At 42.1% G+C, this 23,976-nt stretch overlaps 2 protein-coding genes across 2 annotated transcripts in view; both read left to right on the top strand.

Annotated features, from left to right (window-relative positions):
* The window catches only part of LOC148039829 (uncharacterized), a 103,361-nt gene extending 82,440 nt beyond the window's left edge, over positions 1-20,921 (top strand). Inside the window, exon 2 of the mRNA XM_087662347.1 lies at positions 20,366-20,921. Within this exon, the coding sequence (XP_087518473.1) occupies positions 20,366-20,921 (556 nt within the window). The remainder of the gene's footprint in view (positions 1-20,365) is intronic.
* Positions 20,922-21,262: 341 nt separating this feature from the next.
* Positions 21,263-21,802, top strand: LOC148039830 (uncharacterized). The gene has a single exon (XM_087662351.1). The coding sequence runs from the start codon at positions 21,263-21,265 to the stop codon at positions 21,800-21,802; it is 540 nt and encodes a 179-aa protein (XP_087518477.1).
* The last annotated feature ends 2,174 nt before the right edge of the window (positions 21,803-23,976 follow it).

Below are 23,976 nucleotides of genomic sequence, written 5' to 3' on the forward strand. Positions count from 1 at the left end.
AGGCAGTCATTTCCTCATCCATGGCTGTGCACCAATTCTTATCCATAACTGCTTCAACATAAGTGGCAAGTTCCTTAACTTCCATAACCTTTGTCATATGAGCATAATGAGATAGAGAATGTCACAATGTACAAGAAAATGGTGGGTAGCTTGATCTATGTTACTATTATGCCTCCTAACCTTAGTTACTCAGTGGGTTGATTAGTCAATTTATGCAGAAGCCACACAAGCTTCACTTGGATGTAGTCAAGAGGATTATATGGTATGTTAAGGGTACTTTTGATTGTGGATTGTTTTATAAGTATGGAAAGCTACTTTAGTTGACATGATATACAGATGCTAATTGGGATGGTTGTGCATATGATAGCCAATTAACCAGTGGTTTTGCTTTTAGTCTTGGTAGTAGTATGATCAATTGGAGCAGTAAAAGGGGGCCTACTCCCTAGCATAGAGGCAGAGTATGGAGGTGCAACCTTAGTTCCATATGAAGCAATTTGGCTCTTGAAATGACTGAATGATTTGACTATATATATGGACATGAAAGTTACATTGTTTTGTGATAATATGAGTAGTGTGCTTCTTGCTAGCAATCTAGTTTACCATGCCAAATCAGGGAGATGGTTATTGTAGGGAAGATAGACTTGATTCATGTGAAGACTTGTAAAATTCCCACCACAGCGCTTCATATCAAGAAATGAATTTGGGCTTGAGGCATTTTAAAAATTAGTTGTTGAGCTATCACATAGGTGACCATACATAATTTTCTTGATGTCGAGTCTTGCATTAAATCAATTTCACAATCCGACATGAGAAGATGCCTCAATGTTCCCAGCCAACAAAAAGCAAAGACGCCTTATAAATAACATTATGACAGCTTGATCATATAAATTTTTTCGCTTTATATTTAATTTGGCATTATCAATTCCATTTAATGTGTCGAGGATCACATTGATTTGGTAACTGCAAGACAATTTGCAAAAGCCTCAATTGGTAGATAAAGAACACACAAGAACGAGCATAATATTGAGTAAGTTAAGTATCAAAGAGTATGACATGACTTTATATACTAGAAAAGTCAAGAAGTAACTAGGCCAAAAACCACAAGAAGAAGTGGTTTTGAAGAAAAAATGTGTTTTTGAACAAATGTGCCAAAATATATGATGTTTTTGACGCTTGGCGAGAGAGAAAGCATTAAAAAATCATCCCCATGCCACCATCCAACATGTAAGCAATCCAAATGAATATTTAATAAAGCTCAATTGGCTCTTAACAGGTAGCCAAATGAAACAGTTGACTGCATACTCCCCCTCATGCCTATAAATACACCCCCTCTCCTTCACAAAAGAAGAAAGAAGGAAGACCTCCTAATGATGGAAAAATTTCTCTACTTATCTTATCCATTGAGGCTTTGAGCCTTGAAAGAGGAAAATACCCCCCTCCCTCTTCTACCTCATTTTCATTTTCTCTACCCCCTGTTATGCCTTCGTCCCATACGATCAAATTGTTAGGTGAAACACTGGTAAACTTTTTTGGAACCACCACAAAATCTCCTTGAACTACCACACTACAAGGATATGGAGGTATAGCGACGGTGATTTCCGATGCAAAATAGTGGCATCACTATACGATCAAATTGTTGGGTGAAACACTGGTGAACTTTTTTGGAACCACCACAAAATCTCCTTGAACTACCACACTACAAGGATATGGAGGTATAGCGATGGTGATTTCTGATGCAAAATAGTGGCATCGCTATTTGCGTCGCTATTAGCATCACAAATGCGACACTAATAGCGGCACAAATAGCGACGGTACTCAGACGAAAAAAACGCGGGCCGAAACCCGAGCGCGTTATTTTGCGTGCATACACGAAAGAGAGAGCAAAAGGGAGAGCAAACATCTTGCATTTTAGAGGGAGAGGGAGAGAAAGAGAGAAAGAGAGAGAAATAAAGCTTCTCACCGCCACCACTGCCGTTCGCGAAGAAAAGGAGGAGGTGTACGGAGGGCGAAGAGGAGCCGTCGTTGCAAAGAGGAACCGCCAAACCCTTCTTCGAGCCTTTACGGTGGGTGCATTGTTCCTTCTTGCTTTGCCTTTGTGTTTTCTCTTTCTCTTTTACTTGTTTTTGTTAAAATTCATGTGTATTGAGAGAGGGAGAGGAAATGACAGAGAAGAGAGGAAGAGGGAGAGGGAGAGAGAGGAAATGAGAGAGGGAGAGGAAAAGAGAGAGGGAGGGAGAGGAAATGAGAGAGGGAGGGAGAGGAAGAGAGGAAAACATTAAACATAATAGGGAACGAGAAAAAGAGAGAGGGAGGGAGAGGGAGGAAGAGGAAATGAAAGAGGAAGAGGGAGAGGAAAGAGAGGGAAACATTAAACATAATAGGAAAAAACAGGGAGAGGAAGAGAGAAAAGGAAATGAGAGAGGGAGAGGAAGACAGAAAAAACATTAAACATAATAGGGAAAGAGAGGGAGAGGAAGAGAGGGAGGGAGGGAGAGGAAAGAGAGAGAAACATTAAACATAATAGGGAAAGAGAGAGGGAGAGGAAGAGAGAGAAAATATTAAACATAATAGGAAAAGAGAGAAAGAGAGAAAGAGGGTGAGGGAGGGAGAGAAAATGAGAGAGGGAGAGGAAGGAAAAAACATTAAACATAATAGGGAAAGAGAGAACGAGAGGGAGAGGGAGAGGGAGAGGGAGAGGGAGAGGGAGAGGGAGGGAGAGGAAATGAGAGAGGGAGAGGAAGAGAGAAAATGAAATGAGAGGAGGGAGAAGAGAGAGAAAAAACATTAAACATAATAGAGAAAGAGAGAAAGAGAGAGTGAGGGTGAGAGAGGGAGAAGAAATGAGAGAGGGAGAGAATATGAGAGAGAGAGAGAGGAAGAGAGAAAATGAAATGAGAGAGAGAGAGGAGAGAGAAAAATCATTAAACATAATAGGAAAAGAGAGAAAGAGAGGGAGAGGATGAGGGAGGGAGAGGAAATGAGAGAGGGAGAGGAAGAGGGAGAGGGAGGGAGAGGAAAGAGAGGGAAACATTAAACATAATAGGGAAAGAGAGTGGGAGAGGAGAGAAAAAAAACATTAAACATAATAGGGAAAGAGAGAAACAGAGGGAGAGGGAGAGGGAGAGGGAGGGAGAGGAAATGAGAGAGGGAGAGGAAGAGATAAAAGGAAATGAGAGAGGGAGAGGAGATAAGAGAAAAAACATTAAACATAATAGGGAAAGAGAGAAAGAGAGGGTGAGGGTGAGGGAGGGAGAGGAAATGAGAGAGGAAGAGGAAGGAAAAAATATTTAAAAAATAAAAAAAGAGAGAAAGAGAGGGTGAGGATGAGGGAAGGAGAGGAAATGAGACAGGGAGAGGAAGAGAGAAAAGGAAATGAGAGAGGGAAAGGAGAGAGAAAAAGAGAGAAAAAACATTAAACATAATAGGGAAAGAGAGAAAGAGAGGGAGAGGGTGAGGGAGAGAGAGGAAATGAGAGAGGGAGAGGAAGAGGGAGAGGGAGGGAGAGGAAAGAGAGGGAAACATTAAACATGATAGGAAAAGAGAGAGGGAGAGGAACAGAGAAAAAATATTAAACATAATAGGGAAAGAGAGAAAGAGAGGGAGAGGGAGAGGGAGGGAGAGAGAAGGAGGGGAGAGGTTGTTGTTTTCTTGTTTGTTGTAGTAGTAGTTTTTTTTCTTTTTTTGTTTATTGTTGTTTAGTTTTCTTGTTTTTTTGTAGTAGTAGTAGTAGTTTTTTCTTCTTTTCTTGTTTATTGTAGTAGTAGTAGTAGTAGTAGTAGTAGTAGTAGTTGTTGTTGTTGTTGTTGTTGCTGTTTTTTTTCTTCTTTTCTTGTTTATTATAGTGGTAGTGGTAGTGGTAGTCATGGTTGTGGTCGTAGTAGTAGTAGTTATTGTTGTTGTTGTTTTTCTTCTTCTTTTATTTATTATAGTGGTAGTGGTAGTGGTAGTCGTGGTCATGGTCGTGGCCATAATCGTAATCATAGTCATAGTCGTAGTCATGGTCGTGGTTGTGGTCGTGATCATAGTCGTAGTTGTTGTAGTCGTGGTTGTAGTAGTAGTAGTGGTTTTCTTGTTTGTTGTTGTTGTAGTAATGGTTTTTTTTGTTTTCTTTTTTATTATTGTCTAGTTTTCTTATTTGTTGTTGTTGTAGTAGTAGTGGTAGTAATAGTAGTTTTTCTTTTCTTTTCTTGTTTGTTGTTGTTGTTGTTGTTGTTGTTGTTGTTGTTGTAGTAGTAGTAGTAGTAGTAGTAGTAGTAGTAGTAGTAGTAGTAGTAGTAGTAGTAGTAGTAGTAGTAGTAGTAGTAGTAGTTGTTGTTGTTGTAGTTGTTGTAGTTGTAGTAGTAGTTGTTGTTGTTGTTGTTGTTGTTGTTGTTGTTGTTGTAGTTGTAGTTGTAGTTGTTGTTGTTGTTGAGAGAGATATATGTTTTGTTAAAGAAAATGAGAGAGGGGGAGGAAGAGAAAAAAGAAGAAGGAACGAGAGAGAGAGAGAGAATAAACATACAACATAATAAAGAAAGAGAGATGGAAGGAGATGAGATAATGAATGGATAAAAAACAAAGAGAGAGTAGTGGCGAGGTTCGGTGCAACACCATGAGATGGAAAACACTCCGACATACGTTAATTTGTGGGTGGGTGGATGGAGACTTTACATGCGTTAATTTTTACTGAGTTACAAGAGAATAAATCCCTTCTTAAACAATTTAAGAAAGAAAAAAAGAATGATAACAAAAATAAATTGTTTGTTGTAACATAGACAAAATGAAAAATGATGAAGATCTTGATGTTCAAGATCGTGAGGCGTATCTTAATCAGAATGTCCCATATCCTTGCTCTCAATACAAGCTGGCAATTAGACAAAAACGTCGATTGTCTATAGAACACGTATGTCGCTTCAGCGAGTTTCAATCTGAGATCATTGATTAGGTGATATTGGATTTTCGGAAAATGGTAGGAAATTTTAATATCAATCATGCATTGTACTGGCAAGCTAATCGAATACCATATACAAAAAGATTGGGTGTGGCTGGCAAATTTTCTATCAAGGGAGGTGATGTCTCGTCCCAAGGAGTGCACCCTTTGCATCCAATTAGAAGAGTTCGTGGGCGTGCGATGGATGGAGTGCGTGAGCCAATCCACCACTTGGAAGGTACTACCCAATCTATACCGTCAATACCAGAGGAGACAGATAACCTTCCAAACTTACCTACAATCTTAGAGCCTGAGATGGAGGCAATGATCGATGCATTGATCCCATGGATATCGAGACTTCCGATCTGCTTAGAAAGGAAGCATCCATACCATTATATGATGGGTGCCGAGTATCTCGCTTGAAGACACTGCTTGCACTCCTAAGTGTGCAAGCAAAATATAGGTGGAGCGATGGGAGTGGGACTGAGTTGTTCAGGTACCTTGTATGTACGCTTCGTTGATTTCTTTTCGGCACTATCATTAAAAATATTTGTGCTTTTTTAAGGTGTTTTATGATTTTTTTCAAGTTACTGAAGTATTATATATTGCCACCTGCAAATACCATGCCTGAGTCTTGTAATGATGCACGATATGTTTTACGAAGGCTTGGCATGGACTACAACAGCATCCATACATGTATCAACTATTGCATACTGTTTTGAGGAGAATATAAGACTATGGAGACATGTCCAAAGTGTGGTTCTCACAGGTATCAACAGGACTTGCAAGGGCAAACCATCCCTCAAAAAGTTCTTAGACACTTTCCGCTTATTCCCCGCATAAACCACATGTTTCGTACGTCCGACATGGCGAGCTTGACAACGTGGCATGCGCAGAATAGGTCCACAGATGGAGTTCAATGAATATCAGCAGATTCATACACATGGAGCCACATTGACTTTACCTTCTTAGGCTTTGCTCGAGAGCCAAGGAATCTTCGGCTTGGTCTTGCAATGGATGATGTGAACCCATTCGGTCTGCAATCAACTTCTTACAGTGTGTGGCCTATAGTCCTTGTCAACTACAATATCCCTCCATGGCTTTCTACGAAGAAAGGACATCTCATCCTTAGCTTACTTGTCCCCGGCCACTACAAAGTCAAAAATATGGACGTGTATCTTCATCCATTAGTCGACGAGCTTAAGATTTTGTGGGAGGAAGGGGTCACTGGGCAAGATATAAGCAAGCACGATGGTCGCAATCCGCCAATATTCGAGCCATTCTCATGTGGACGATGCATGACTTTCCGGGATTCGGAGAGTGCTCAGGTAAATAGGCTTTTATTCTCGTTGGTAATATCTATCATAGCTCGTTCAAGTTTGTATTCATGGGGTAGAGGTGTTGGGACAGGTCTGGTTACCTCAGGTTATTATGCATGTCCATTGTGCGGACCACAGTTAGACTCCCAAAGGTCACAAACTATGAAGAAGATGGTATATCAAGGACACATCACTTTCTTGCCAGAGGGTCATGAACTCAGGGAAGGTTTTCTTGGATGACCTCCAACACGTATGAATGCCACAAGCTGGTACAAGCTGAAAATGGTCCATGCAGAGTCACATCCAAACGGAATGCAATGGTTCTTATTTTTCTACGAGTTACCATATTGGACCCACTTATAGATCAACCACTTGTTGGATCCCATGCATATTTTTAAGAACGTGGATAGCTTGATATGGGACCACATCACAAGAAAGAGAGACACTATAGGGGCACGAATGGATTTGAAGGAGGTAGGTAAGATGGAGGTGCTTTGGCCGTAGCCGAGTGTTGATGGTCGCGTGCAGCTACCTCGCACTCCTTTGGTTTTTTCCACTAAAGAAGAGCGCATTACTCCTATTGAATTCGCGAGGCGGGGAGCAATGGAGACGGTCTGTCTCTTTGAGAAATACATGTCTACCAGCATGCTCATGATACAAATCCACCTTCTTGTGCATCTTGTAGATGAAGTAGAGATTGCTGGACCTGTCCATACGCAATGGATGTTCTTCTTGGAGTACTTCATGAAAACCTTGAAAGGCTTTGTGCGACAACAAGCTCGGCCAGAAGGTAGCATGGCTGAAGGTTGGTTGGTGTCTGAGGCGCAAGTGCATATTTCACAATGGCTACCAACGGTGGATCCAGACAACAATATGCTATGGTCACTGAAGGACGATGATAGTTTGATTGGAGATGTGGTGGTTGGAAATGGGGTAGAAAAAAGAATGGATATTGTAATGGAGGAGAAAGTGAATCGCTTTTGTATGTTGCACCATGCCTCTATGGAGACGTGGCTCACCAGGTATCAGTAAGCTAGGCAAGATCAAAAGGAAGTGCATCTGAATTTCGAAGTAGTATGCGCCATCAACTGATTTGATATCTCGAGGGCATGGAGGAGATGCCATAGTTTATGTCAACGCGATGGTTACATGGAGCTTTGACCACAGCGTCTCGCGAAGGGACGGAGGTCTCAACCGAGGAGTGGGAATTCTCGAGGGGATATAGTCCAAAGGTGATGACATGTGTAGGATTTATCGTATCTATATTTTATATGCGATAAATAATTTGAGTGTTTCAATGTACAGTACAAAATATAAAGTGCAGCGTGGTCGCGCGGATGGCATTTTTGCGTGGAGCGTATTGACAAAATGCGCTCCACAACAGACTATGGTATCATGGCAAGGTTGGAGCAAGAGATCCGACGACGAGCAACGTATCCAAACATGATTATAGATGAGAGAGAGTATTTTGGGAACTTGCAAAGTATTGTTACGGTGGATTACCATAGCTTCTCCATGATACTATTCGATGTTGCAACGGTTCAAAGTGGTACTTAAAGGAGTTGAAGCAACAATTCGACGAGCTCCATCTGAATTTCTCAAAATAGATTCTGAAAAAAAATGGACGGATTTACGCGACACCTTTGTGTTGCCGGCCCATTGTGAACAGGTGCATGAACTCATTTGTTTGTTAATTGTATTATGACATAGTACATGTCACAATAGTTTAATCTCTCTTGTACGTATTTATGAACAGGTAATCTTCTATCCAAACCCTCGACAACCTCGATGGTGGCATGTTATACCTTCAGCTCCCCAAAGTGTAAGAGTATATGATCAAAGCAATGTTTCGAGCATAGATGAGGACAATATGCAAATAGAGGAGTCGATATTGCAAGGGGTGGAGGCCACCGAAAGCTTGGAGCATGTAGAGGAGCCAACATCAAGTAACAATGATGGAAATATAAGAGTCCAAGAATTCTTTGAGAACGAGGTGGACTCATCCTTTTGTGGTGGCATGTCTATCAACCTTCCAGTTTATGCTGAGTTGTGTCAGGAGATTGACATGGGACCATAGGATACTTCATACTTGGAGCATCCACTTACTCAATTCGTTGACTAATCGCTTATAAGGGTACATAAGATATGCATGTTAAGTAATATCATTTTTTAAAGATTTATATTATTGTGCTTTGCATCATTTAAATTGATTATGCTAACATCATTTTTTGTTTGTGCAGGTGACCTTTGTGGATACTTAGATCATCAGGATGAGTCAAGGGATGAGCGATGAGGAGTTGCAGGATATCTTCACGCGCATGTCTCCAAATCAGATGGCGAGATTTAGAGACATGGCGGACCAGGAGCTGTCTCGGGCTGCTCTATTAGATCTACTTCAGCACGATCAGATGCTTCAGCTTCGAGCAGACGAGGTTGATGCTCCAGACTTGGGCCAGAGGGAGGGAGTGCTTCAGGGTCAAGGGGATGCTGTAGAGATACAGAGGCAGTGAGCCTGCGGTCGGCTTGGGATACAAGTACTACTCCTCGCTCTCATGGCGGTTCTAGAGAGCGTGGCTTAGGTGGTTGCTGTGGAGGCACGGATGCAGTGTCTCCGTCTCGTCGTTCTGTTGGAGTTACGTCACCCTCCAGGATTTGTCACACCTGTGGGGATGTCTACTCCAGTTACTCCGGCTTTTTCTCAGCCGTCCGTGTGGCACCCCTATGGGTGCTACACCGATAGATACTACCCCAATCGGTATATCAGATGTACAGGGGTCTCCTGGATATGCCTAGGAGCGTGGTCGTAGGTGGGAGAGAACCCATCTTAAGCATACCCTAGAGAGGTATCCCTATCTTGTAGATAATAGGTCAGGAGCCATCATCGTGAATGATGAGGGGAGGAGGGTGATGGCTCGCATGAGAGAGTTGTGCCAACAAGTTTTTCGGCACAACGTCTTGGATCATTGGAAAAACATACCGGAGGGGAGCAAGGACTACATAGTAGCATCCTTGCATGAGGAGTTTCCGGTTCCAGCCACAACAGATAGGTGTTCTACGGGCTAGATGATGGAGTGCATGCATGTATATATGTCACACAGACGATCGAACACACGCAAGGCACTCAAGAGTAGAGCTGCAAAGCCCGAGTGGCTAGACGTGGAGGATTGGCACCGACTGAGGGAGGAGGCTATAGATTCTCCAGAACGTTGGAGTCAACAGCGTGAGGCAACGAGGGCACGAGTAGAGGCTAGAGTGGTCCATCATCTTGGGAGTGGCGGCCACATATTTGAAGAACTTTGTAAGTTTTTTTTTAATTTTTCTTGCTTATTTTTTTGCAATATCCTTCATACTGATAATCGTATTTCTAACAGTTAGTATTTTGTTTCCTTTGCAGCACTCCATTACAAATCGCGATCCGATCGGCCTTGAGACTCGATATGCAAAGAGGCCTGGTCTCACTGCATTAATCGATGGATTGTATAGATGCGGCGGCCCTGTAAGTCACTCATCTTTCTTGTCCGTAGTTACTATATTTAATTAGAATGCATTATTATATAGTGGACTGATGTGTAGTTGTTTCTTTTTTTGCAGAGTCCATTCGATGCTTCTTTGCGGTGGGACGAGCTCTCCAATGGCGAGGATGTATAGCTCGCCCTTGAATCCCTGGAGATCACACACCCTTCTTTTTTTATCACCTAATCTGTGTAGACATTTTCTATGTAGTAGTGATATCTTGCCATGATTGTACCAATCGCTTTCATTATGCGATCATGTATTTATTTATGTATCAGTTTTATGATTTAAGTACACTTTGTCTTTATTTACACGAGCATTGTACACAGTGTAGAAACTATTTTGTATGGCCCAAATAAAGCACAAAGTGCTATATGTGATAGGGCAGCAAGCTGCTCTGCTACAAATTTTTTTTTCCCTGTTACCATCGCTATTAGCGTCACAAATTTACCCTACGCGAGTCGTTATTAGCGTCGCAAAGCATCGTTATCAGCATCATTATTTGCGTCGATAATAATGACGCTGATACCGACTGTTCTATGGCATTGCCAATAACGATTTTTTTGCAACGACGTTGGCAAATTTTTTTATTTACATTTTTATCACTTTTAATGTCGGTTTAAGGCCTATATCTTATAGTGCCATGTCAATTTCGCTAGACATTCGATGGCTCCGTGAGGTCACAGAAATTCAAAAAGCACATTTAAAGCAAGGAAAGCAAGGAATGTAGCCGATGGAGAAAGTGGCATAGTAGAAATTGCCAAGATCCTCATCACAGCAAACTTGAGAGAGATAATATCTCTTTGGTTTAGAAAAAAATAATATTTTATAAGCTTATCATTTTATTTGGCTTTAAATGATTATAGCCACATTCTAATAAAAATGCATATGAACTGTCACTTAGGAAAAATAACCTAAGTAATATCATGATTAAATATTCAATGAAAAGACTCTTTTACTTAGAAAATGATTGTATACATGTCATTAAGAAAATATTTTTAATGGTTTATTTCACGATATTTATTATTATTTAGTTAAAGACGCATGTGATCATAATAACAGAAAAATGGTAGACGTTGTCAAAGAGTTTACTGTTTATAATATAAATCATGGGATTCTTATGAACACAGAAGAACTTCACTGGGAGTTATATGAGGAATTTGCATACAAAATTCAGACATTGTTATCTAATAACCAACTTAGTTACATAAGTTCTTTTGTATTTAGCATATAATTTTTTGTTATACCATGTATATTGATAAAAAATAAGTCTATGGGAACCTACAACTTGGTCAACTGGAAGTAATTGACAGTCTGCAGGATAAATCACATTGATTCAGGAGCAAAAATATGGTCAGAACTCAAAAAAAATGCCAAAAGTTGCCAAAAGTCCACTAAGTTCACAGGGGACCTGAAGTAATAAACTTAAGTGACCAGCAAGTGACCTGGGTAGGTAAAAAAGTGACTTGGGCTTGAGCAGGGAGCAGCCCGCATTTTTCCGCGCAAAATGCGGGCTGCACAGTCTGAGCACAACTGGAGAAAGCTAAAGCTATGGTGCATGCTTTGGAGCATGCAAACTGAAGATCAACAGGCCCAGAAGCTGAAGATGTAAACACGGTGAGAGCTCCACTTCTCTACCCATTTGGTCTGACGAAAATGCATGTTGAAACAGTCTATAAAAGGAGGAAATCTGAGAGAAAAGTATTCAGCCTACTCTTATGCACGACTTCTCTCATTTTGTCTACCTCGTTCCTGGTCCAATGAAGCCCGACTTGTACCCAAGTACTTGAGTGACTTGGGGCCAAGCAAAGGATGAGGATTTTGAAGGTAAAGGGGCTGCTATGGGCTGAAAAAACTAGTCAAAAACAGGGCAGCCCACTGTTATTGTCCATTTTTATGAGCAAACAAGAGATTTATGTGGTTGTAATGAAAGGAAATGACATCTTTTCATCAGGACTTTGTTCATTAATGATTAGAGGAGCTTCTTCATGAGTTTATGCACTCATTTTGAGCTTGATTATGGGCTGAAATTTTCTGTTTTAAAACAGGGCTGAAGCTAAAATTATGCTTCTTCAATTCATTTCATGTATCATTGGCCCAAATCTTGAATGTATTTGAGTCTATCAACAAAATACTTGTTCCAAAGGGTTGAAATCCATCTATGTACTTGAAATAAAAGCCATTAGAACTTGCATTTGATATTCATAATTGAATTGAGAATCTGAAAATATCCTTTATGATATGATGTATGTATCCAGAGGCATTTGATGTAATCAAGATAGAGTTATTTCTTCCGTTCATGTATGCTAAATACATAGAGAAAAAGCTTGAATTCTTCTTCCGTACCTAAATCATTTCTAAATCCCAGATCTTATTAAACCCCAATCTATTAAAACATGGTGGATATGCAAAGGAAATAATAGGGGCTTCAAAAAGTGTAAAAACTTTAAGGCAATAGTGCCAGGTTACATGAGGATTTTACAAGCTTATGAGAGGAACATTAGAGCAAGGTTATACAAGGCTTCAAAAAGGTCTATCAATGTAGTGTGAATAGAAGGACTGGTGAGGCTTGTCCTTCTGCTTTTGATGGTCTTCTTCTTCTGCTTCTTCATTTCCATGGTAGTCTTCTTCTTTTAGAGCTACAAGATAGGCCTTTTGATGCCTCATTTTGGCATGATAGAATTTCTCAGTATGTCGAGTCTTTTTGCAAAAGTCACAAATTATCCTGCTTGCCTTTGTATTTGTTATTGATATACAACACTTGTTCTTCCTTAGAGGTACTTGGATCTTCTTTATTTTTTATATTCTTTTCTTCTTCTAACAAAGAGGCTTGAATATCAACAAGTTTAAGATTTGGCATGTTGATTAAAGTAGTGGAGAAATTATCATAATTTAGATGTAGACTTTTTAATAAGACACCAATGCATACATCTTTATCCATTTTAATGTTGATTCCTACAAGCTAGGTTAAGAGACTTTCCATGTAATTCAGAAGTGCTACAAGAGGTGTTAGATTTCATGTCTACTCTTAATAATTTAATTAATAAACCATACTTTGAAGACTTTGACTGTGCACAAAACAGAGCATCCAATCTTTTCCAAATGTCATGGGACATGTCACATGTATCCACATGGTGGATATAGCTCTCATCTAGTTCAAAAGTTATAATGGCTTGAGACTGGTTGTCACTTTTTTACTAGGAAATTGCAAGATTTGCGTCCCATGGTTTCTTCATTTGTCCACTAGTGATGGCCCATAGGCCCTTCTTCATTAGGATAAGCTTTATGTGTGTTTTCCAGGTATGAAACCGGACTCCTTTGAAGCGACATGTTAGAGACTCTTTGCCTATGCTAGAATGACTAGAATAGCAACAAATCACCACAAAAAATCTTAGAGATTAAATCAATAAATGAGTTGAAAATGATTATGTCAAAGGACACAAGAAGCATTAGTGTTAACAACACTAAAACGATACTAGCTTGTTCTTGAATCTTCAAGTCTTCAAGGTAAATATTGAATCCTATCCTTGCTAATTTGAAGTAATGGAGTAGCAACAAATAATTAATAATATATAAGCAAGAAATTTGAGCTTACTAGATACTATTTAGTTGAACCTTTGGTATTAGATCTTTATGTTGGAGCACTTGCTTGCCGATTTGTTGTGTTTTCCTTGCTAAATATTGAGTGTTATGTAGATTAGAGTGGCATTGATAACCTTGAGCTGAAGAAAGTAAGAGATTGAAATAAAAGATGAGCTTGAAGCTTAAATGATATGGTGATGTAGGGTTTGCAGGCATGCTGATTGGTTTTTTCCCAATTTCAATGTGTAGAAGCAATCAATGCAGGAGCTGTCTGGTAGCTAGAAGGCCTATGAGGTGGGCTTCAAAATAACCTGGATGCCATGAGAAAGGGGATTCATGGGCTTCCCAAAGTATCTTCTGCTTAAGAGTTTGGCTTGCAAGGATACATAATCTTGTCCTAAAGTAGACAAGTCCACTACTGATGGAGAATTCTTGATACTTCGTCTTTAGCTTCGGGTCTTGATCCTTGATGGGTATCTCCCTTAGCATCTTCTGATAGACTGGGTCATGATATGCCCCTTATTTTGCTAGCTCAAGAATTGGGTTGTTTGGTATTGATACCTTTGTGGCTAGAGACCTTGCTGTTGATGGATCTTGCAAAATGAGAGAATTTAGAAATGCCTTGCGACTGAGTGCATCGGCAACCACATTCTCTTTTCCAGGCATATATTTGATTTCAAAATCATATTCTTCCAACACTTCGATCCATCGACGTTGCCTCATATTGAGCTCATTCTAAGTGAAAATCCATTTAAGACTCTTGTGGTCTGTTACTAAGGAAAATTTGTTACCTAGCAAGTAATGTCTCCAAAGTTTGAGAGCATGGATGATAGCCAACAACTCCAGGTCATGGGTAGCATAATTCCTTTCATGGCTCTTCAATTTTCTTGAAGAATATGCTATGAGATGACCTTCTTGCATAAGTACACATCCTAAAGCAAGTGAGCTAGCATCAGTTACTACTTCAAACTCCTTATTAAGATCAGGAAGTTTCAAGATGGGTGCTGATACTAAGCTCTGCTTTAGTTTGTCAAAGTTGGTCTGTTCAGTAGGTGACCATACAATTGCTACTTGCTTCTTTAGTAGATCAGTCAGAGGTACTGCAATCAAAGCATAATCTTTGATGAAAATCCTGTACCACCCTGTCAACCCAAGAAAACTACGTATTTCTTTGACAGAATGTGGCATTGGTCATTCCAGAATGTCTCTGATCTTAGCTGGATCTATTGAAATTCCTTCTGCTGATACAATGAATCCCAGATATTCAATCTGTCACTTGAAAAATACACACTTCTTCTTCTTGGCATAAAGCTTGTGTGCTCTCATTGTTTCAAGAACAATGCGAAGCTGGGGTTCATGATCATTTTCCTGTTTTGAGTAGACTAGTTTATCGTCAAAAAAGACAAGTACGAAGTCATCAAGAAAGGGCCTAAAGATATCTTGCATTAACCTGTTGAAGGTAGCAGGGAATTTTGTCAGCCCGAATGACATCACTAGGAATTCGAAGTGTCCATACCTTGTACTAAATGTGGACTTCCGGATATCTTCTTCTTTGATTCTTATGTGATAATATCCAGATCTGAGATCTATCTTTGAGAAGATCTTTGCCCCTTGAAGACGGTCAAGTAATTCATATATTCTTGGAATGGGGCATTTATTTTTTATGGTTGCTTGATTCAACCTTCTGTAGTCAATGCATAGGCGAAGCGTTCCATCTTTCTTCTTTTGGAACAGCACTGGAGCTCCCCATGGTGAATTGCTAGGATGGATGTAGCCTTGATCTAACAGTTGCTTGAGTTTCTCTTTCAGTTCGATAGCTTTCGGAATGGACATCTTATATGGCCTCTTTGCAGCCGGTGCAGCTCCTGGCACAAGTTTGATTTCGTGGTCGACTTTCCTTTGGGGAGGAAGTTCCGTCAGATCTTCAGGAAATACGTCTGCGTATTCCTTTAACCAGAAAGGTTCTTCTCCAGATTCTAGATTCTAATCTAGCTTATTCAATTTAATCAGATAGGCAGGTTGGCCCTTTTGAACACCTTTTATTATCCGTGTTGCTTTTGCCAACTATATTTTTGGCTTACCAGCCTCACCTTGAGTCGTAACTAGTTCCCCTTCAGAATTTCGGAAGGAGACTTGTCCCTTCCCACAATGGATGTGGGCATCATTGGGTATTAGCCAATCCATTCCGAGTAAACATTCGTGGACACCTAGGTTCATTACCCTGAATCTCACAAAAGTTGGCTTCCCACCCAGTAGGAATTTCACCTTAGCAGTTTGCCTAATACAAGTGACCTCACGACCATTTGTTGATTCCATAAGTAAAGTAGGTGCATCTATTGTGGCTATACCTAATCTTTTTGCACAGATTGGTGAAATGAAGGAATGTGTACTGCCATAGTCAATCAAGGTTTTGAAGCTTTTACCTTGATATTCTGATGGAGTTTGAATCACTAAGAATTGGCAATTTGGACCCTTCTTGTGAAGAGTGGCGTAAAGCGTTGCCCTCTCAATATCAACATCCATGGATGGATCTTCTTCATTGTCTAGCTCCCTGTTGGAAACATTGGAGGTCCTCCCTCTGGCCATAACAGTGGTTCCTTGGCCATGAGTGGCTCTATTTTGACCTTGAAATTGCCCTTAACAATGTCCTCTGCCAAGCTTGGGACACTCCCTCTTGAAGTTTCCAGGCTCGTTGCAATGGAAGCAACGTGGGTTGCAATCATTGCTTTGTGTTGGAACAAAGTTGTTGACAGCATTGGCCCTACCTTTCTTTCTTTGGCCCTGGTTCTAACCTTGTGCTCTCTTAGGCTGAGCCTTAGACATGCCCTTATTATGATCTTTGTAAGGCCAAATCTCATTGTTCCTTGGTTTGGTCTGCACCTTCTGTATTATTGGAGCAGCTCGAATGAGTGTATCTTGTAGGTCCGTTGAGCGCATCGATTCTAATCTAGTGTTTATGGGTGGATTCAACCCAACACAAAATTTTGACACATGTTGTGTCACATCCATTGGGGATGCATACTTTAGGAGTGAAACGAACTTCGAATAATATGCTTCTAGGGATAATCCTAGCTGCTTCAAGTCATAAAATTCATTCATCTTTTGTGTGCAATAGGCAGGTGGCAGATACCTCCCTCGCACAGCTTCCTTAAGCTTATCCCAAGTGACTGTCCCCTCCGAGATCTCTTGGTCTTTGCACCACTGTTTCCACCAAAGTCTCGCTTCGCTTGTAAACTTGAGTTTGCCGAGCATGGCTTGGTTAGCAAGTGCAGTTCCTGCTGCCTCAAAGTAGTTCTCCATGGATTCAATCCAGATCTCGGCGTCAACTTGAAGAGTCCTTCCCTTGCCATCAAACTCAGGTGGCTTAGTTTTTTTGAGAAGGAATTTCTTCTCTTGAACCACAGCTAGAGTTATATAGGAGTCAGATTTGAAACCTGCGCTTGGGGTTGCGTATGAACAATAGGATTCTTTATGTCAACATCCTATCATGCATTCCCATATTATGTTAATATGACTAGCGCAGCTTTGTAGCTAAGTGATTTAATCACTTAGCACCTCAGTTAACATTTATGATCAAGATAAATAATTGTAAAAAGTCTTACTTATTCATGAATTAGGCATAACCCCTTGAGTACATTTATTTTTGATAGGTAGGACAGGCTGATTGATACATTAGTTTGGGAAAAATAGGATTGTGTTACAATCGGCTACAGGGATGGAATAATAATATGGAGTGGGAATATGGATTTTCAGGAAACGGTAAGTCATAGGAAGCTTGGGTATCCCTTCCTTTGATACACGTTCTTCTCATAGCACCCTCATACTTTGATTCTGTCAGCAGAGATTACCCGGGTCACTTCTTCATAGACATACTTGTTTTGCTTGACTTGCCGACCGCTAACGAGCAAAGTTGCGTTTACGCGAGCTTCGACAAAGATGAACAGCTTCATGTCTTTAAATCTTCCATCCACTTGATTCTCTTCAAGTTGGTCTAAAGGTACATGAGTCGGTGGCCTACTATGTAGTATATTCCTGAGTCTCCCGTCCATCTCCGTTCCGCATATAAGGGTGAAGGATTATAGATGCGGTCCAGAATATCCATCATGCCAAGCCTCTGACGATAATTCGAAGCATGCATTGCAGTAATGAACATGACCTGGAACACCAAGAACTTGCTCCATGCTTCGTGACTCTGCAACCCAGCATCCATAAGTGAGTAAATAAATGTTTTCAAGAGAAAACATTGCTCTATTCTACTCATCTTCCCCTGTTTATTCCCTTATTCCCTTTATTTTCCTCCATTAAGTTCCCTTATAATCCTTAGATCTCGTTGGTTCGCTCTGATACCAACTGTAACATGTCTGGTCGTCCACCTGTGGGACATGTCTTAGCAGCCCATCGAGAAGAGAGTCTAGAAAGCGCCACGTGGCACTCATAAGGAATGTCATATGGTTTGCCATCTAGGTCTTCTCAAGTCTGCCCCAAGCAGAAGTATCTGGCCATTCCCACTTAGGATCGACCTGAATTCAGGGTTTCTTTCTTATCAGCAAAGTCCTTAGGAAGTAACCAGCGTCGAGCTCCAGATGACCCTTTTTGAGTAGGAACAACACAGTCGAAGTGGATTTATGCTGCACTTGGTTCATGGAGAATGGGAAACGAGAGGAATGCGAAGCTCCACCTCTTTGCCCATAAGGCATAGTCCCATTACGCTCCCCTAAAATAACATAAATCGGGGTTTCAACTCTATTGAATCTAGGGTCTTCACAGTATTGTTTTCACGTCTTTTGAGAAAAGTTCCCAGCTAATCGGGACCATCCTGCCGTAGGACGAACCCAAGTCATGTCCACCGCACTTTCCTCAATTTTCTTAGTTATCTAATTACCTACCACATTATATTTGACATGCAAAAGCATCTTCCTTAATTAATCAATTTAAACACAGGTTCCTTCACGTAACTTAGGCACTGACACAAAAATAATGTCAAGTAAGTTCCTTTTTCAAATATCTAATCTTTATTTATCAGTCCTGAAATACATCAAGTATCATGCACGAAGGCTAACCCAGAAATCAACAGGATTGCTGCTCCAAGTTTCGCCCGTAGACTAGTTCATGGGCCTCGAGATCCCATCTCGAGTCACGTCGGCCTCTTGTGCGAGATTCAGAGGCAAGGAATTTACAGCCAGAGCCTCCCCTAGCACCCAAGCATCCTCCCACTCCAAGCAGCACCCACGGAGAGACCTCTCCAAGCAGCACCCACGGAGAGATCTCTCGTCCATATACACGACGTGGCTAACAACCCCGTTGGATAGGGGCAGGCAGACAGTCAGAGGTAATTGAACCTGCCTCTCCCTCCAGGCTTTTAACCTGAAGCATTAAATGTTTTGCTTTGAATTAGTTCCTTGAGAAAAGAAGTTCAAACAATGTACCTAAGTGTACAATCACAATCATTTCAGTGGTCGTTCGTACGACCAACTGCTAAGGTGTGATTCCTTCTTCCCGAATTCTCCTAACATTCGGTCTTGGGTCGTTTGCAACTTGGCAAGATTCCAGGGGCTTGGCAAGCTAGGTTGCTTGTTTTCCCTTTTTTTTTGGGTTAGGGTTTGTGCCCTACCAACCCTAATTATCCTTACCTTAGGTCTCCTTGTAAGATAGATCATAGACAACCCCGTCATCCTCGGTTGGTCAACTTGTTGGTTATCCCTTAGATCCCTTGAAGTACCTATGTACCTTTATCTTTGATCTTAATTGATCAAGATTGTCTATCTCCTTGACCATGGTTGGTCAAGATGGTTCTGTTTAGAACAGTTCCTACTCCGTCTTAAGTATAATCTTCTTAAGCCTCTTAATAATGCTCACAAGCGCTTAAGCTTTTGCCTATCCCTCTTGAAGTCACCAAGGACTTTGACATGGGTCCCATTTGGTAAATTACAAACAACATTGAATTTTCCCAATGACTTTAATGCACACAACGTAATGCCATGCCTTCATTTTCAATGCTTACAATTTTGATATAATCCATGCGTTATTTTATGCCACACATGCGAAGGTACTTTCTATGCATGCAATCTTAACATTATCCTCTAAGTAATTATTTACACGATCTATAACCTTCTTGAGTGATTTAACTTTATATTATCATTGTATAAGTCTAGCTGCACTTTAATCTTTTCTGCAGATTATTGCATGTACCTTAGAATCCATCTCACGATACAGAGATGCACTTTGTTTCTTTCAATGTCCTCTGAAATGCATTTTAAGCAAGAACTTGTGCAAGGAGCAATGCACTTTATGCAAGAATTCATGCATGATTTTTTTCGTAATTTATGATGCAATTACCTAATAAATTACACCTATTATGATGTCATCCTACAACGAAATTTATCTTGTTTGTTACAAACATCACAACAATTATCAATTGTGCAATTAATGTGATGCATGTGAATATGATTTTCACCATGATAATTATAACCTATGATTTAACAATAGAGCAACCTGGGTTTGGAGTGATGTCTTGATTCCAACGGTATTCATGCCTGATAAACCGTTCGCGGTTGCGGTGCCGTCTTGATTCGAGGAACCTCCATTCACACTTGCAGGGTTTCCGGCCATCTTTGTGGAACTACACTTCGGGCCCATTCTTGAAGACGCGTGCACGAGAGGTAGAATTCTTGCACTCTCCTATGAAAAATTATCGCCGCCTCTCCTTGAGTGGAGAAAGGATAATGAAGGGGAAGGGGCGTATTTTCGGAAATATCAAGAGGGGTGTGTGACCTTTCTTTAAGGGGGAAAGAAGAAGCTTCTAGAAGCTTCTCTCTCTCTCTCTCTCTCTCTCTCTCTCTCTCTCTCTCTCTCTCTCTCTCTCTCTCTCTCTCCGACCGATAGGAACTTCACCAAACATGGCAACAAGGAGCAGAAGATGAGCACACAACCAGTGTCCGACGAGCAGCTGGGCGAAAAGGTGGCCAGCGCTCTCTGTCTCGGGTGACAGGAAAGATCTCCGAGTCTTTCAAGCCACAAATATTACAGGTCTCTTAACCTGCAGGCGTCTGGACAAGGAACTCGAGGCTGGGAACGATAGCAAGGCCCTGGCCATCATCTCTACTTCTATAGGCGCTCGCAATGGCGTCAGGGCTTTTGGCTCCGCAAGACAGGTCCCACAGGGGTTATATTCTCTTGCAGATTTGCGACTGAATAATATAGAGACAAACTGTCTTTTGTCTCCTGTGGACTGTACACTTGGAGAAGTTCGAAGGAATCTACAAATTGCTGCAGCCTTGGGTGGCTTGGTTATGTGGCAGACATTGCAGTTAAATCAAATTCAAGTGCTTGGCATCTTACTTGCCCTTACTCTGGCCTCGGGCATAGATCTGCATGAGGTAGGACATTTCTTGATTGCTTATCTATTGGGAGTTCTTCCAAAGGGTTACACATTGTCAAGCTTAGAGGCATTGCAGAAGGAAGGCTCTTGGAATGTGCAAGCTGGGACAGCATTTGTGGATGTGCAGTTTCAGGAGGAGGTGAAAAGTGGGAAACTTTCTTCATTGAAGGTGGTCTCTCTGACATTCAACAGGTCTGTCGAGGGGGCTTTTTCCCCGTGAGGCGACATGCCCCTCGAGCTCCATAACGTGGAGCTTCTAATCAGCCAGGCTATCAAGGAGGCGAAGAAAGATTTCAAGAAGGATGCGGATAATGCCTTGAACCAAGAAACCCGCCGGCTCCATGAGAGGATCAGACGACTGGAGGAGATGGTGAAGACACTCACGGAAGAGAAGAGGGATCTCAAAACCGACCTGGACAAGCTACAAACGGAAGTGTCACATCTACGGGAGGCAAGAGAGGACGTGGATCTCAAAGCGGATCTCCGAGAGGCTATCACGAAGGAATGCCGAGAGGACCTCCAGGTATGCATTAAAACCGAAGTTGAGGCTTCGAGAGAGGGATGGGAGGAAAAAATCAAAGCAAACATGAAGAATTAGAAGGGAATAAGGAGGGGTGGATTGAGGTAGTGAAGAAGAACATTAAGAAGGAGGTCCAGGAAGAAAATAAAAAGGAGGAGGTAGTCCGAGTTCAGGAGACCTTAGAGGAGGAGAGGCTCAGAAACGCGCGTAGATTGAACGTGCGTATTACCGGGCTCCCCGAAGGGGCCTCTCCGGAGGAGGACACACGCGGACTATGCACCCGACTAGGGTACATGAGCATGCCCTTTACTCAGGCATGGCGTGCAGGACGAGATACTACCAAGGTCAGAGCTTTGATATTACATATGAGCACACCGGAGGATAGAGCCACTTTCTTTCGGAAGCGGATTTTGCTCCGAGGGATGACTAGGGCTCCCATCTTCATGGATGAGGACCTGACTCAGATGCAGATTGCACACAGACGAGCATGCATGCCACAGATACTCCAAGCACGTAGAGAAGGCCGTAAGGCCTTCTATCGAGATGGCCGGATTTTTATAGATGGACGCCCCACCAAATAGGGGGGCAGCCTATGAGACGGGGCAGAGGACTGTACAGGAGACCCCAATACGTGTGGCAGTTTGGAACTGCAACGGCTCCCTATGGTCACGACCGGACAGATTTGAGGAGATTTTACCCGACCATGATGTTATATGCCTCACAGAGACACATGAGAGCCCAGAGAGAGGGCTTCCAGGCATTACAGGATTTGAGTGGGTATCTGCATACCGGGCTACTACTAGACAGAGCACATCTAGGGGCTCAGGAGGGGTGGCAGTTCTATTCCATCAGGGGATACAGAGACATATCCAGTTAGTGAGACGAGATGAGGAGGCCAGTTACATATGGATCAGAGTGCAGATATCAGATGAGAGATGGATCTATATGGCAGTATGCTACTTTTCACCACGAGGGTCCAGATATGCTACTACGTAGGGTGATATTCAGGCCAGAGATTCCCCCTCCCCTTATTCACAGCTCTCAGAGGACATTATTCTGTATTCTAGTTTGGGTGAGGTCTTCCTTATGGGGGACTTCAACGGGCGCACACAGAGCCGACAGTGTGAGAGTTTTGATATGGAGCAGCCAGAGATCATGAGAGCATTAGACCTTGAGGAGTTGGGGATCAGTAGGGAGTCAGCAGATACTGGGCCAGACGCCACAGGGTATGGAGGGCATTTACTTGAGCTTGGTAGTAGACATCATCTCGTTATTTATAACGGGATGGCACGATGGCCATATTCAGGAGGTCTTACATGCTTCCCACATGGGGAGGGGGGTGAGAGTACTGTAGATTATCTGCTCGAACCGATCGATGGGATGCATACTATCGAGTCCTTCATCCTTGGGAGACTTCCACTCAGTGCCGATCACACCTTTCTCAGTTTCTCACTCCTCACCTCATTACCATCACCACCTGCAGATATCATACCCCACATGCATACTACCATACACTTCACTCATGAGCTCTCACATGTTCACTCACAGCATCTGGAGGAGCACATCACGTCACTTGATCCATACGCACCCCTTGATACACTGACCATTGATATCACACGCATTCTGCATTATTCTACTACACTCACTTTTCCACATCAGACATACACGCACCCCCCTCGAACTGGTACCATGCCACAGAACAGGTGGTATGATGATGAGTGCAGAGATCTACGTCGACAGCTATGCGATTTGGAGGTCAGAGGAGAGATCACACACAAACAGGCGTAGAGACGCATGCACCGCTTGACCCGCCGTAAAAAGCGGGAATGGAAGGAGGAGAGATATTGGGATATATACCACCTTCTTATGAGCAGAGATTGTGCAGAGGCATGGAGGCAGATTAGAGAACCACGCTCACCCACACCGATACATGACCCTACAGTATGGCATGGATACGCACAGAGTTTATATCATGTACCCGCACAGCCGCTGATACCCACACCATGTACACCGAGACCGAGTATTTCATCCTTTTTCACCACTAGTATGGTGAAACATACTATCTCACGGTTACAGCATGGCCGCGCTCGAGACCAGTTTGATCTTCAAGTAGAGTATATTATATATGGCAGAGACACATTGGCTCCACTCATTGCTCACCTCTTCAACCGTGCATTGTCTGAGGGGTTCCCTGACTTGTGGACAGAGCACACCATTGTACCTATCCACAAGTCAGGGGATCCTGTGGATCCTAACACATATAGGACCATCATGATTTGGCCAGTTTTGTCCAAAATTTATGGCACGGTGATGGAGGAGGAGCTCAGCACACTGGCAGAGAGAGAGTGCATGTGCACACCCGGACAGGCAGGGTTCAGACGGGCATTTTCTACCATAGACCACATCTTCACTCTCCGTTGTCTGATCGACCAGACACGAGTGAAGAAACAGAGATTGTACTATTGCTTTGTGGATTTCCGCAAAGCCTTTGACATGGTTTCGAGAGAGAGGCTTTTCAGACGCCTACTTGATCTGGGGGTGGATGATGACATGATGTGGGGTATTTATGCACTATATGAGCGGGTTACTGGCAAAGTCAGATGTCCGGGAGGTATATCAGATCCCCTTGTGAGCACCATTGGTGTGAAACAAGGATGCCCACTCTCACCAACTCTATTTGGGCTATACATTGATGAGATAGCAGAGTTTATTCAACAGCGAGCCGGTGGAGGTATAGATCTCAGTGGAGCCATAG

Source organism: Lygodium microphyllum, chromosome 2 (assembly GCF_053477565.2).
Source record: "Lygodium microphyllum isolate KBCC chromosome 2, Lygodium_microphyllum_v1.1.10, whole genome shotgun sequence".
Classification (NCBI taxonomy): Eukaryota; Viridiplantae; Streptophyta; class Polypodiopsida; order Schizaeales; family Lygodiaceae; genus Lygodium; species Lygodium microphyllum.

Excerpts from the sequence above, each read along its gene's own strand:
- LOC148039830 (XM_087662351.1), top strand. The coding sequence starts at position 21,263 with ATGGGAGGAAAAAATCAAAGCAAACATGAAGAATTAGAAGGGAATAAG.